The sequence below is a fragment of the Serinus canaria genome, chromosome 7 (genome assembly GCF_022539315.1).
Source record: "Serinus canaria isolate serCan28SL12 chromosome 7, serCan2020, whole genome shotgun sequence".
Lineage (NCBI taxonomy): Eukaryota > Metazoa > Chordata > Aves > Passeriformes > Fringillidae > Serinus > Serinus canaria.
The window spans coordinates 17,658,279-17,673,606 of record NC_066321.1 but is presented as its reverse complement, the minus strand read 5'-3'; the positions used below and the strand labels follow the sequence as shown (position 1 = coordinate 17,673,606).

Genomic DNA, 15,328 nt, shown 5'->3' with positions numbered 1-15,328 from the left:
GCCCTGCTCCGCCGCCCGGCCTGGCGGAGCAGCCGAAGGGCACCGCTCGGCCCCCGCCCGCCCCGCGCTGCCTCCCCGTCGCAGCGCGGAGCCGGCGGCCGCCCGCCCCCGCCGCCGCCGCCGCCCTCGCACGTGTGCCGGGGAAGGCGCTCGGTGCCGCCCGGGCGGCGCTTCCCCCCGCTCCCCGTCGCCTCCCCCTCCTCCGCAGCGGGAGCGAGAGCAGCCTCCGCCCGGCAGCGCCGGGGCCGCTCGCCGCCGTGCCGCCCCGCCAGGACGTCGCCGCCGCCGATGGCCGCCCCGCTGCCCGGTGCGCCCGGCGCAGGGCGGGCGGCAGAGCCCGCTGGCGGCGGCCCCCGCGGCTCCCCCCGCCCGCTCCCCCGGCCCCCCGGGGGGGACCCGCCGCCCTCGCCCCCCGACAGGTAAGGCCGGAGCCCGGCGGGCGCCGCCGCCCTGCCGCTCCCTCGAGGGCCGCCCGCTGCCGTCGGGGGGCGGGCAGCGCCCTGCGGGCGGGACGCGGGGCTGGCGGGGCCGGGGTGCGGCGGCCTGGGGAGGGGGCGAAGCGCAGGAGGGGGGCGGCCTGGCTCTGGACCGGCCCGCGCTTCCCTGGAGCTCAAAAGTTGTTTCCCGGCCCTGCAGACACTTTCCGCCGCTGCGGATGCGTGCGTGTCCCACCCGCCACCCCCCTTTTTATTTTTGAGGTTTCTCAGCCTGAGGTGAAAGGAGCCGGCGGTGCCGAGCCTGCCTTGTCAGGCTGAGCCAGCAGCTACTTTATCCCTGCAGTGTCTCTCTCAGAGTGTTGGTGAGATAAAACGGCTTCACCGGGAGCAGTGCCGCTGTCAGCGGTGGGCACCCCGTTTGTTGCCTCTCAGGCTGTTCTTAAGGGCATTGGTCTCTATTCTTAGTAAAGGAAGCTATGAGCTGGGTTTTTCATGAAGCATCTGATGAGTTTCGGTAGACTGAAGTTTACAAAATCTTAAAATACTGCATTACAGGATTTTTTGCTCCTCCTAAAGCAAAATATCACTTTAAATGAATCTTCACCAGTTTGGTGAGGATTTTCTGTAAGTGAAGTACCTTCATTCTGTATTATCTTATTCTGATGTTTTTCTCCACTTTGTACTAATTACAATATGAAATCAATCTGGAATGATTATAAAGAAGGTAATAAAGTAAAATATGAAGCTTGGGGGCATTAATTCACACATGTAGAAAACTTGTAATATGTTGGCAGATGCAAATACATCAGGTGCTTTGGGTGCAGGTTTTCAGATGAAATCAAGCAGACAAAGTGCTCTTCAATATTTTATGTGAGAAAACCATGCACTGTAATGTACACAGCAGTCTAAACAACCACATTATTAATGTGATACTTTAAACCCGTGCATAACTGAGCTCTTAGGCAAGTACAGTAGTGATTACCTTCCCTACTCCTGCAAATGCTGGCTGGTGATACTTCTGACACAATCCTGTTTCAGCAGACAGCAACAACTGAGACATTCATTTTATGATGGAGCTGCAGAGATGCCAATACAAAACTGACTGAAAACAGAAATGAATGGATTGCTTTGCATGATTTTATCTTGTCAGTCACTTTGATTCGATTCTGGTTAAAAAAAAAAAGTTTCCGTTTGTTTAAAATTCTGTTGTGGTATACTTGGAAAGTTTTGCTGAGAAGTTACATGCATCTACTGTTGTAATATGTGTACATAGGGAATGGCATAAACACAGGGACAACAAAATATTTACTAATGTCCTTAGAAGCCAATATAAATATATCTCTGCTCTTACTCTGCAAGGACTTAAGCATATTCAAACAACTTTATATTCAGAGCTGAATACTTGGATTGCTTTCAAGTAGTGTTAGGCACTGTATGTTAATATATTCAGCCTACTGATTAAATAAAATAACTCCAAAAAGGAAAGCTAATTGCTGCAACCAGGAAGCATCATGGTATTAGTGCTTTAGTAGTTCATATATTGTGGTTGGATATTGCAATTTTAACAGCAGCTGTTACGATTATTGCTTGATATTATGTATTCTGTTGAAATAGGAGAAAAAAGAAAGGTGACAGTATTTTGGAGAACCCATCTATTCCAAATCCTTTTCCTGAGCTGTGTTGCTCGCCGTTTGCATCGGTTTTGTCATCCAGTCTGTTGCCCAAGGCAACTTCAAGAAAAAAGCAGGTAAGATTTATAAATTATTGTTTGACAGTTTCTAAATTGGTTAAATGAAAGCTTGAGGAATAGCTCAGTTACCTATTAAAATATTTTATTAAAATAGAGGTGTTCATATTTCTGTAATTTGGGGAAATTTTTTCTGTAGGTCATCAATGATTGTAGAAAATGAGGTTTTGGAATCTGTGACTTAAGACATGACTGTTCTTTCACAAGGTGTGTGTGTGGCTCTGCAGATTTTTCAATTTAAGTGGAACCAGGGGCAGGCAGGCAGTACTTTATGTCCTTAAATGAGAAGTTAATTTCTTTTTTCCCTTCCTCCCCACCTCCAATTACTGTCATCAGTGTTACAGAACAGAGGGATTTAGCAGTCACTGAACAGCTTCTCTGAAGTTCTGATTTTGCCAGGATAATGGGAAAAACGTAAATGGATGGGGAAGGAGCAGATGCTGTGTACCTGGCTATATGTTAAATGCCTGTGTGTTTATCTGTGTATGGCTGATGTTACTGTATTTCCATAAGGACCTTACACTGTAAGCCAGGGGAAGATCTGAGTGGGCAGAAGGACCTGGCAGTACTGTTCAGCAGAGTTTCCAGTTAATGGAGATTACTGGTGTCGAAGATCAGTTTCACTCTTTGAAAGCTTACCTGTCTCATTCTCTCTGCCCTTCTTGAGACTGGAAAGAGTTCTGACAAGAAATATCTATGGGATTAAGATTACTCCCTCCTTCACACTCTCTGTTTTGGTGGTCTGCATGATCCCCATTTTAACAGTTTTAAGGGTGATATTGGAGGTGTAAGGCGTTAACCTTGACGGTTATTCAGTTTTTAGATTTGCATGGAGAATATGCCTGGAAGTTGAAGTTTCTTGTAGTTGTATTAACTTTTCTGAAGCTAACCTGCCACAGCTGTTTCTGTGCACCTGCCAGAGAACTTTGTTAGCCAAGTTGTGGCTAGTACCCTAAGGAGGAACCTTCTCCTCTCTTCTCCAGTGAAAAGCATGTATCTGTCTGGGAAACTGCCCTGATTCGATCTTGCCCTGTTTTGCATGTCCACCATGGTGTCTCTCTATAAGCTGTGGTGTCTTTCTGGACTACTTTTATTGCTTGTAGTACTTATCCTACAATAGCATTACTAATCTGATGCATTCTGGCCACTGTGGATCTGAATGTTGCTAACACAGTGGGATAAAACTGTTCTAGCTTCGTCTTCTTGGGCAAAGTGGAAGCATTGACTGTCTCTGCAGAGGCAGGAAAAACACTGAATTGGTAATATTATCTTTAAGAACAAAAGAACTAAAAGTCACAATTTTAAAAAATGTAGTTTAAATTAGTCATGTTGCAGGCCTAAATTGCAATCATTGTGGTAATCTTTGGACTTGAAACTGGGAAGCATGATTTAATACACAAAGGTCAACTGCTTTTGTGGCCAGTCATATTTAACATTACTGACAGGCTTGATCAGTTAAACCAGCTCAGTGTTAGCTTCAGTCTTCCAGAAGTTGAAGTTCATATCGTCACTGACTTTGCTTCTGCTTCTTCCTAAAGGTTCATTTGTACTTGTGATGATTTCTGCTCACAGTCCCTCCATTTCTCCTGGATTTTTACTTAAGAATGTAGCGCTTCTTCTGGTAAAAGGTTTCCTGACAGAAGTGAGCTAACATAATGCTGGTGTCTGTTGGAGGGCCTGACCTGTTTTTCAGCTACCAGAAAAATGGAGAGAAATATTCCTGTTACTTTTGTGGAGGCATTTTAACAAGACTGTGATTTCTGTCCCCTAGCTGTCTGTTTTTGGCCACTGCCATAAACAGGAGAAATTATAAGGAGGAATTATACTAGGCCAAGAAGACCATTTTTCCGGCTCAGGATGACTGCTGTTGCATTCTTCATCTAAAATTATTAAAGTTAAGGCCAAGTGACAATGGTCAAATTAAACTTTTATCTTTGAAATTCAGGTTGAAGTCTTCTAATAGGTTAAAAAATTTCTCAGGTTTAAAAGGACAGGAATGCTAAGCAGGTGTGCAAAGAGAAGTGAACTGGCTGTGACTTTGACTTCCCACAGGTGGCTGTGGAGCTCTGCTTGGAAATATTGTGTTTCCACCCCCTGTCCTTATTTTGTCAACTTTGTAGCAGCTCTGTGTGTAAATATGTATCTGCATACAAAAATTTCATGAATATTACTGTTACATTTTGATAGTTCACTAACTTTTAAGAGAAACCAGCCACTCTTAAGAATTTTTTTTTTGTGCATAGCGTTGACAGCTGCCAGAATTCTTTCTCTTCTGATGATCTACATATGTTTTCAGTGATTCTTCTTTTAGATTGCTTGCTTTTGATTTAGTTTCTTTTTCTTCTGTGCGTTTAATTTCAAGCATAGGGCAGAAAAATTGCAGAGTGAATTTCTACTTATGTCTTGTAGCTAACTATTATCAAAATGGGTGTTTCTAAAAGAAAAAAAAAAAAAGAAAAGATGCCTCTTCTGTCTTGTTTTTCTCTCCAAAAAAGATTTTCTGCTTCTGTAGAAGAAAGAAGTTGTCATGAATATCTGCTCTTTTATTCATAGCACCTGTGACATCTGAAATCTTTCTACTTCTAAATAGATTATTAACGTTATTTTGAATTCTTGTTTTTCTAAGCTGAAATTCTTACTGTCTTCTAATGATCTTTTATTATAAGCCTCTCAAAACGTTGAACATGCTGCTTGAACAGCATGTTTGTGGGGTTGACTTACTGAAAATAAGTTTATAAAAGCAAATTGGTAAAAGCCACGTAGCAGAATAGTGATTTGCCTCTGTGCTTGGGAAGTGGTATGTCCATGTCTCTGAACTTTTTTTGGATGAACATGCACCTGTTCATCTCTTTTCTCCACTTGCAGTTTGGAAGAGTTTGTGTTTTATCTTTGAATCACAGGAGCATTAAGTTTGGAAAAGACTTCCAACCTTTGACTGAACACCACCATGTTCGATTAACTAAGTGCCATGTCCATTAGTGCCTCGAACACTGCCAGGGATGGTGACTCTACTGCCTCCCTGGAGAGCCTGTTCCAGTGCTTAACAGCCCTTTCACCAAAAAAATGCAGAAAAGCTGGCAGCCCACAGCTTGGACATGTGCACTCTTCCCTGGGTTGGGGGCTGTCTGCATGCCGGGCCCAGAGAGTGATGGTGAATTATGCTGCTGCATCCAGAGGGTGTCTGGTCACTGGAGGTGTCCCAAGGGAGGGGTGTTGGGCCAAGTCTTGTTTAACATCTTACTGATGATCTGAATGAGGGCTTTGAGCCTGCCAGTAGCAAATTCAAAGACCATGGGAAGTTGGATCAGATTCTGTTCTTCTGGAGGGCAGGAGGGCCCTGTGGAAGGACCTGCACAGGCTGGATGGATGGGCCAGAGCAGGGGCATGAGGTTCATCATGACCACGTGCTGGTCCTGCGCTCGGGGTACAACAAGCCCATGCAGTGCTACAGGCTGGGGGCAGAGTGGCTGGAAAGTGGCCCAGCAGAAAAGGCCCTTGGGGTGCTGGTTGACAGCAGCTGACCACGAGCCAGTGTGTGCCCAGATGGTCAGGAAGGTCAAGGGCATCCTGGCCTGTAGCAGGAATTGTGGTTCCTGCAGGGCCAGGGATTGGTGAGACCTGTGTGTTCATTTCTGGGCTCCTCACTTGGAAAAAGGATTAACCATAGCGCTAAGAGCCATGGTGGATACTGGAGAGTGTCCAGTGAAGGGCAACAAGGCTCATGTACGGACTAGAGAATGTCTTGTGAGGAATGGCTGAGGGAGCTGGCTTTGGTTAGTCACGAGGAGTCTCAGGAGGGACCTCATTGCTCTTTACAGCTCCCTGAAGAGATGGAGTGAGGCTGGGGCTGGTCTCTTCTGCGGTGTCTGCAGTGAGAGAACACATGGAAGTGTTCTTAGCTGAGGCAGGGCAAATTCAGATTAGATAGTTGAAAAATGTTTTTACTGTTAGGGTGGTCAAGTGTGAGAGTAGGTTGCCCAGTGGGGTAGTGGAGTCATCATCCCTGTTTCAGAGGCATCTGCACCTGGTGCTGGACAATGCTTTAGTGGTTTAGGGGTTACAGTGGTGGTGCTTGTGTTGATGGTGGGGCTGGGTGACTGTAAAGGTATCTTCCAAACCCGGTGATTCTCTGATTCTATGAAATGTGCTCGATTATAAACTGACTTTCATGTTTCAGGGTGGTAGAATTTTATCAGAATAGGCAAAAAAAACATCTTTTCTCTCATGTCCAACACAGTATGGTCAGTTTGGTGGATGGTGGGAAATGTTGCCTTCCTCTGAGGAATCAAGCATCTGCTGCTTCTAGGTGGAATTCATGAACTCGCACGGAAAATTTAATTGTGCCACAGAGCTCGTGTTCTCTAAGAAATTATAAGGAACTGAAGATATCAAACACTGCACTTTTGTCTTTAATTATGATATAAATAATTATTAGTAGGGAAAAGTATGAATAAGAAAACTTATTCTATTCTTGTTGTCTTTGGTAAAATGAACTAAGAAGAGGTTACTGTAGGTTTATGGAAGCTTAGTTTTTTTGCTTTCTGAAAACAAAACCTGACTATTTTCACTGCAGTGTCAGTTCTTGCCCTGCTCAAGGATAAGCCAAAAAGTGTTTCATGACAAAAGTAGTTCAAGGTAATTAGTGCCTTGTTTCTTTAAATTAAATTAGAAGTGCAAAAATAAAACTCAAGTAAATCTCAAGGTGAAGAAAATCTGAAATTTTACCTTGCCTCTTTTGTCTTTCTTGATGTTCTAAACAAGTAGATATTTTTATCATGTTGATTCCAAATATACTCCCACAATGTTCTTTCCAGGAAATCAGTTGTATGAAGACCTCAAATACATGTGATTGTAGTGGAATTGACTTTACTTTTCGTATTCATAAAGATTTTACTGTAAAGCTCTTTGAAAAAGAGCCAACAGGAACTTTATGTGTAAGAGCAGATTTTTTTTTTAACTGTGTACTGTTCTAAGTTTATGAATACTATTGAGCATTGACTGTTGTAATTGGAGCACCATTTATTTTTTTTTTACAGCAATAATTCAGGGTCTTCTAATTCTCCATAACTGCATATAATTCTACTAGCAGACATATATAAGTCTTTGGTACTTAAAAGTTTTCATGACAGAATTTTTGTCTGAAATATCTGTTTACTCTTGACTTTCAAACAGTGCAAAAATAAAAAGGGTTTTTTTTGAAATGCAATGATTCATAAATTTCCAACCAATTTCCAAGGGTTGCAACATCTTTTCCAACCAAAAGAGGCATTACTTGAATTTACTCTCTGATTCCAGTCTGTGTGTTTCTTACCAGATTTCCTTCCAAGCTGGGAACAATTGCACATTTCCTCCTTTATCATTTCTCAAATCTTTTCTTCCTTACAGCCTCTAAACATATATATGTTTTCTCCATGGCTTTCCCCTAAATTAAAGAAAAAAGACTGAGGATTTTAAAGTCAGAAGGGAAAGGAAAGAGTCCTTCCAACCAGTTTATAGGTGAACAGTAAAAACATTTTGTACAGAACCGACTTAAAAAACTCAATGAAGTCTAATACAAGGATTGCAAAAATGATTCAGTTGAATTCCTTTTTGTGATGTTTCTTTTGGTGGTCTGCTCCAGTTCCTGTGCTGTGTTCTTCATTTCTGTGGTTGTACCTGCCCACCAAGAAAAGATTTATTGATATTACAGTAGATTGGAACTATTTAGAGCCCTATTAAAACTTGCTATTTTAATGCAGGTACCTTTGTACTTTGTCCAGTCACCTTAACACTGTAACAGTCACTTGTCTACACAGGTAAAAATCAGGAGGCAAGGTTGAACAATTTCTAGTTTTAGCAATCAGGAGTACTGCCTGGTTTATACTGGGGATGCCCTATCACAAGCTCTCTGATGTATCAACCTGGGGAAACTTCAGAATAATCAATCGTTTGTTTCTTTTTGTAATTTACTTTATCTTCTTTACATTGAAATTAGTTGCTTTCTGTCAAACTTCACATCAGTGTTTCCTTTCACTTTGTTACTGTCCAAAAACAACTCAAAGACTGTAAACATTAAGACTGTAAACATTCTAACTTCACAAAAATAGCATTTCCCCCCCCATTCTAATAGGCAAGAAAACAAGGGCACTTTAACTTTTGTGGTTACTAAGATACTGCCTCTGCAAGCTTTTTGCTTAATTTGTAACATCAGGAAGGTGTTAGGCTTTAAGTTTTACAGTTTTTACTTGTATAAAATAAAAAAAACAAACCATCAGTACTGTCAAAGATTTTGGTAGACATTTCGCCAGTGTTTGTCAGATTGGAATGGTTTTAACCATCCTTTGGTTGTTTTGGTTGTTTTGGATTCATCAGCCTAAAAGTCAAACATGAAGTTGCTTATCTTTTCTTTTAGGCCAGTTTTCTCAGTACAGGAAACTGCCTCTTCTGTGCTATTTGGGAAGTTCTATTTTGAACAAGAAACTTCTGTGATGTTGCAGTAGATCTAATAACTTGTCTAGAAAAGCCCCTGTAAATTTGGAAACCTTGATTTTTCCAATAAGTGAACCTTTAATATTAATCTCTTGAATTCTGCATTGACTAGCTGTATTTTGGCCCTGTCATGTCTCTGTGTCTAGAGCAGATGATGATACAAACATCATCAACTTCTTTGAATATAGAAGAAACTTGTCAGTTAAAGCCAGGTGAAACTGCAGGGAACTCTCTTATGCTGCTGAGTCACTTCTGATAATTCAGTTTTATTGAATTTGATGTTAAAAGATTAAACTCTTACGAATGGAGCCGGAATCCTCATCATTTTCAGAAGGAAGTGAGGCATGATGGATACCAACACAGTTTTTATTTATAATTGCTCCCAGGCATGGGTGCTTTTATTTAGGGTTAGACTGGAGAGCTGGAGAGTTTGGGTCATTTTGTAGCCACTCCATGCCTGCCATAGACAGATCCGTGATTAAAGAAATATTTTATTGACAGATCTTTTTTGAGGTTTCTTCTCAGGGATGGCATTGTCAGTAAGTGAAGGTAAGTGTGTAAAGGAGGGCATGCAAGAAGTCAGTATTGTAACAGCAGAACAGTATTGGCATCTTCTTTTTATGGACCATTGTTTGAACTGTCTTTGATCAGAACGTTCCCCTCTGACTTCCTGGGACACACAGTCTAGATTAATCAGAATCATATTTAGTAATATTCATAAAATTGGATGAAGCCTTAAGTATTTTTGTGGGGTTTTTTTTCTCCATTTTGTTTTTCCTCAATGTTCTTTTCTGTTCTTATAAAACTTCTGTTGTTCTTTTCTGGTCTACTTTTGTTGTGTCATTGCCCAGTATTTTAAACACCTGTGTTATATCAGCAACTGCTATTTTTATATCATAAACAGCTTATAGTTGCATTGAATGAGACTAGGGTAGTCAATGATTAATACTTAAATTATTTAAATTTTACAGGTTTAGTAAAATTGACAACTTAGATGATTCTTAATAAAGGTTTACAATCCCTTTTCCATGAAAAAGTGTGCAACAGGAGGAGAAAATACAAGGTACTTTACCATACATTTTACAGTACTAAAAAGTGTGTAAGATGATTGAATTTTCATGATTTTATCATCATAAAACTTTTTTATTCTAGAGCTGGGGCATTAACTGAAGAATGGAGCTCAAATTCAGATCAGTTTTTCCTAGGAGCTTTGGTGCAGTTTTTAGCATATCCTTGAATTACTGCATTTCTGATGTTCTGAGAGTTATTATCTTTTCAAATAAGAGCTTGAGAACTATAGAAACAAGCAGAGGCATATTCCCATCCTACTTCTGTGCATAAATGTTGACACAATAAGTATAATTTAGATTTTATATTTAAAAAGCCACGTGCCTCCATATGAACACCACTGTTCAGCCTGGCCAGTTTTTACTAGGTGGAATTAACATGATCATCCATGTAGAATAGTATTGAATATTTGTGATTGATAAAATAATTTAATAATCTTTGTACATTCATATTTTCTTGTATCTATTTACAGTAGATAACTGAGGACTTACTTGCTCTTTCACATGATAACTCCAGAGCCACTAATACAGTATGGTTGTTCTCCCATGATTTTTGCTTCATGCTCTTTTTAACTCTTTGCAGCAGTAATCTTTACTCTGTGACATGTGTAATTAAGAGATCAAGCTAGAGCTGTAATGAAAACTGGATCAATTGGAGATGTCAGTGTTAGAACAGAAAAAGAACTCACCCTTTTCTGGTGCCTGCTGATATCATGCTTCACTCTCTGCTTTCGGTTTCCCTTGCATAAGAAAATGTATAGAAACTGTCAATAGCCCTGAGATCTCTCACCCTTCTTACCACACTGTGTAGTAGAGGACAACTTATATCTGTGCCTTAACATCTGCAAATCACTTAGAGGAGAGTCTTTAGGGTAATAGCTGCCTGTTGCTGCTTGTACAGCAGGAGCACCAATGGCCAGGCAGTGGAAGAGCATCCTCTTATGGACAATTCATGCTGATCTCTTCTTGTGTGTGTGCAGAGGCAGTAACTGATACAGCTTCCAGCTGGGGATTTCAGGGCTCAGAGTTTCCAAACTTTTGTAGCAGTTGCTTATTCCTACAAAGAAGATGGCACTTGTATCTGTAGCAAGTGGTGAAATTTGGGAATGGTAAGTGGGAGATAACAGTTGACCAATGCTCACGTTCTCTGTGTTTTGTCTTCAGCATATTTAAAGCTGCTACTTCTAAAGGCATTCACACTTTTATGACTGCTTTTGATTTGGGAATGAACAGAAAGGGAGAATTTCAAGCCAGAGTATTTAAGCATGCATCTCATTTTGTAGTCCTGATGGGAGGACTCTCAGCTCAAATGAGAATAGTTTTAAAAAAATGCTAATCAGGCCAACAAAAATCTTTCATGAAGGGCAGTTGTGGGAGGAGAAATTGGGAGGGAGAAGAAATTAGACCTCTGCTCTCATAACAATGTGAAGTTGCTTTTCTCCTGTTTCAAGTCACAGAACATTCATTTGCAGCTAATCAGCTCATATTTTAGCCCAATAGTGTACATGATATTTAATACTGAAGTCTCAAGAGAGAAACATATATCGGTTATCTTAGTTGTGTGCCTGTGCTTCTAATTAGGATACTGATGAGGTGTTCCTGCCTGTTTCTGGTATGCTTATACTGCATACTGGTAGCTCTGTCTTTTAGCTGCTCCTCTTGATATATCCACAGGAAATCAGTATACACGAGATTGTCCTGTGATCAGAATGGGATTTTTCAATTACTGCATTCTTGGGCTATAAATAGCCTTTTTATATTAGTTATGTTATGATAACTCCTGTTACTGATTACATTAAGACTTGGTGTTTATGAACAGCTGCAAGCTCTTGATAATGGCACAGAAATGGTATCAGCTGTTGAGAAACAGGCTGGAAGTTTGCAAGAATTTATTCTCATAATTGCTAGAATTCACTGCTATGTCGTGAGAGGGAAGCCCATGTAATACGAGGTTTTTCTTAAATAACTCCGCTGACAGAACTTCATCAGTGTGCTTTTCTATCAGGTTTGAACCTATTGATCACAAAATAGGCAGCTGAAAAGCTTTGCAAGGAGCATGTGTAAAATGCTTTAAGATCCCCCCAGTTTGTGAGGAGAATTGGCAGGGATGGAAAGCTTCATTGTGTTCCTTGTGGCTCGTAGTTGGTGAATTTCCTATGTACTTTGTAACGTCTGTGTTGCTTTACAGGTAATACAGTCTGTTTTAGTGCAACTGCATCTGCATCAGCCCCTACTGACCCTCCAGGAGGGTGTACTGAATGCTGTGTGTGAAAACTAAGACCTATTAGTTTTCTTTGTGTAAGGGACTAGATGAGTAAAAAAACAACACCTCAATCACTCTGAAACCTCTCTTTTGTGGGGTGGTTTTAAACTAAGTAGTTATTTGTCAAGTGTATATAAATGTACCCGTGCAAAAACCACCCTGGGTGTGTTTCTATGGTCACATATTAAAGGGCTCTTCTGCTAAAGAGACAAAGTGGCTGTGCCAGGAGACAGGAGCTCTCACAAGGAAGGGCAAATAGCACCATGAATAACTTACCTGATTTACCTTGGTCTTGTGTAATAAACTACTGCATTAGCTCAAAGACAAGTACAAAAAATAGCATCAAAAAGTTTTATAAACCTTACAGGATTTATATTATGGGGATTTTTATTTTTTATCTACAGAAGCAAAAGCTGAGTCTGATTTGTTCTTGTTGCGTAGAAATGCTCACATTCCTGCATTATATCTGGCCGAGCTAGGAATAGATCAGCTCTTGTGACTCTGTATTCAGTGCCTTAAGGACATCACTGACCTTCCTCTTCTAGCAGGATATCTCTATTCCATATGTTGTTATAAAACCCTTATTGGAGTTACTAATTTACTAAGGGCATTTCAATTCTTGCCCACTCCATTTAGTCACGCTTTCTTAAGTGGCAAGAAGTAGAAGTGGTTTATATTTTGAAGTATCTAAAAAGTATCTGCACAATGTTTTCACAACTGTATCTGGTAGCTTAGTGACAAAAATAGGAGTGAAAAGCTGCATAAACATAGTCATTTCAGCAAGTGAGCTGGATCTGATTTCCTTCCTGTCTACCGGCACCAGCAAAATTCCTTGCACACCTGCCATGGACAAGTAAAATCTTTTATCTATAGGAAAAAAAAATAGTGGTCATATATGTTTCTCTGAAGTCATATTTGGCTTTCAAAGCCTTTCTGTATCTCATATTTATCAATAGAACTCCTCTTGACTTTCACGTGGTGAAGTGATTCTGCAAAGCTTGCACTTAGAAGTTGTATTTTATTCAATTTTTTTTCTTAAATGTGTGTGTGTGAAATTTAAAAAAAGAAAACATTTCTTAACGTTATTTTTAGTACTCTTTGATGCAACCATGTTTACTTTCACTAGTATACATAAATTACTGTAATATATTTTTTTAAGCCTAATCATTATTTAAATATTAGATTTTTATTAGTCAAGTCAAATGCAACACTTAAATTTTTGGTTACTTTCTGAATGGGCCTGGCCTGTTCATCTGATTGGAAAAGATACAGTACAGATAATTTCAGTGAAGAAAATGAGCCTTTGCTTCACCTTGCAGACAAATGGGTCAATTTTATTCATAGAGCAAAAAGCTGCACATGCTTTCAAGAGCCAAGGACCTTCAGTACCCAGGGGTAAGGAAAAATGGCTTGGGCTATTTTTGTTTCTTTCCTGGTGAAGTCACTAATGCAATGCTGCAAGTTCTACAGCTGCTATTACCCAAACATTTTTTCATAAGATCCGAGGGAGAAGGAGTAGAGGGAGTTTTTTGTCCTGGTGCTGCAATTATGTGCATGTCTAATATTCCTTGAGTAAAACGCCTGTGGGATCGGGCTCTGGAACCACAAGTTTTTTTCTGGCTCTTACAGCAACATTTTGAAGCTATATTATAGAATTTTGAAAACATGCTCCCACAGGAAATAAAAACTGTGTGCCTGAAAGGTAAAAACCTAATTGCAAACACTTGACATTTATCATAGCTATCTCTAGTAGAAAAGGATGTTAATTCCAAATGTTACGTAAGTAACACTTTAAACTTGATCTCAGAAGTACTTTTTTATTTTATCTAAACAATCATAAAGATTTTGGACTGGAGTTGGGCAAAAATAAAATGGAATAAATACCTTAAACGTAAAAGATTAGTTGCTATGGATCTTTTGCTGCTATAAACTGAATGTAAAAGGAGTCAAAGTTAAAAGTGAACCTTTATTACAAGGCAAGGAAATGAGTTGTTTAATAATAATGCTGTATTTTAATTGGTTTATGGTTTTATTAGAAGCTCTTTTTTTAAAGCTAACAATGAGGATCAAATGTCTGTCTCGAAAGAAATTCTCTTTGTGACTTAGCATAAGTTTCTTATCAGTTTTTTTCCATCCTGTGTGTCTCAATCAAGGACAACAGGTTTTGAAATTTTAGGAAAATATTTATCTTTACTTCCTATTCCTTGGCAATATTTTATTACTATCTGAGAGCTGCTGGTAAAATGCCAGTGCAATGCAGGTTTTAGTTTTTGGAGGGAGCTGTATTTTTTGTATTTGTGGTGTTTGCTCCTCTTGTTCATCAACAGAACTTCCTTCAGTACTACTGATTTTAGGATTTGAGAAAGGTGATTTAGCATGAAAAGAGATGCTTTGAATTCATAGATTCTGAAGTATCTCAGTGGTGCCAGAGACTAGTTATGTATTTGCCATCTGGAAAACTCTCAAATCAGAAAAGCCCATTAAATAAAATTGTTTATTTTTAACTTGTCATTGTACAGTTTCTTATGTCTTGGAGATGAGATTCTTTTCTAGATACTTTGGGATTCATAAAGAGTGTGCTCATTTCCACTGCGGGAAAAGAAAAAATCCCTATAAATATGTTCTAGGGAAATTTAGTATGGATTATTGTAATATTTACCAAGTCAGTCCTAAATACTTTTAGGACCTATACATCAGGTGTATGCTAAATAATATACACCTTGCAGTGACTGCCTATAAAATACAGCAGCCTGCATATCTGACATGTTATTCTTCAGGAAGCTATGAATGCTTAATTCAAATAATTTTCTAAAATGTCTGCAGTCTTCAGCTACGAAAAGCAATGTTTCTGATAAGAACTGCTTGGTCAAGAGTTGTAAAAGAAATACCCAATATCACAGTTCTAACATCTGTTTAATAATTTGGTTTACAACAGGAATGTTGCTTAGTCATGCTGCATAAAAGCAGAAAAAAAAATCTGTTATTAAGTGCATTATGAGACCACTAAAAAGAATTATACCTTGCCTTATCATTTAAGCAATACAAAATGTTGCCTTTTTTTGACAAAGAAGGGAAGAAAAACCCCAGATTTCCTATGTCAAACCATGTCAATGAAAAAAGATTTTTTAATGCAAATATTTGATACATAAAATAATTGTGTGATTGGGGGTGATCAAAAACTTGGGTTCATAAAACAGTCTTAAATGTCACTCTTTGTAACATTTTATTTGTCACTTTTTCAGGCTTGGTTGCATTGGAAAGGTAGTAATTGCATTACTTAAAGTAAAAGGGATGTTTTGCTTCTGCTTTGAATAAAGGTAGTTAAGAATCATATAATTAAACTCTA

At 39.7% G+C, this 15,328-nt stretch overlaps 1 protein-coding gene across 1 annotated transcript in view; it reads left to right on the top strand.

Moving 5' to 3' along the window:
• The first annotated feature begins 288 nt into the window (after nucleotides 1–288).
• GRB14 (growth factor receptor bound protein 14) overlaps nucleotides 289–15,328 on the top strand; it is a 58,615-nt gene continuing 43,575 nt past the window's right edge. Inside the window, exons 1-2 of the mRNA XM_030241825.2 lie at nucleotides 289–419; nucleotides 2,052–2,184. Of these exons, the coding sequence (XP_030097685.1) occupies nucleotides 289–419; nucleotides 2,052–2,184 (264 nt within the window). The remainder of the gene's footprint in view (nucleotides 420–2,051; nucleotides 2,185–15,328) is intronic.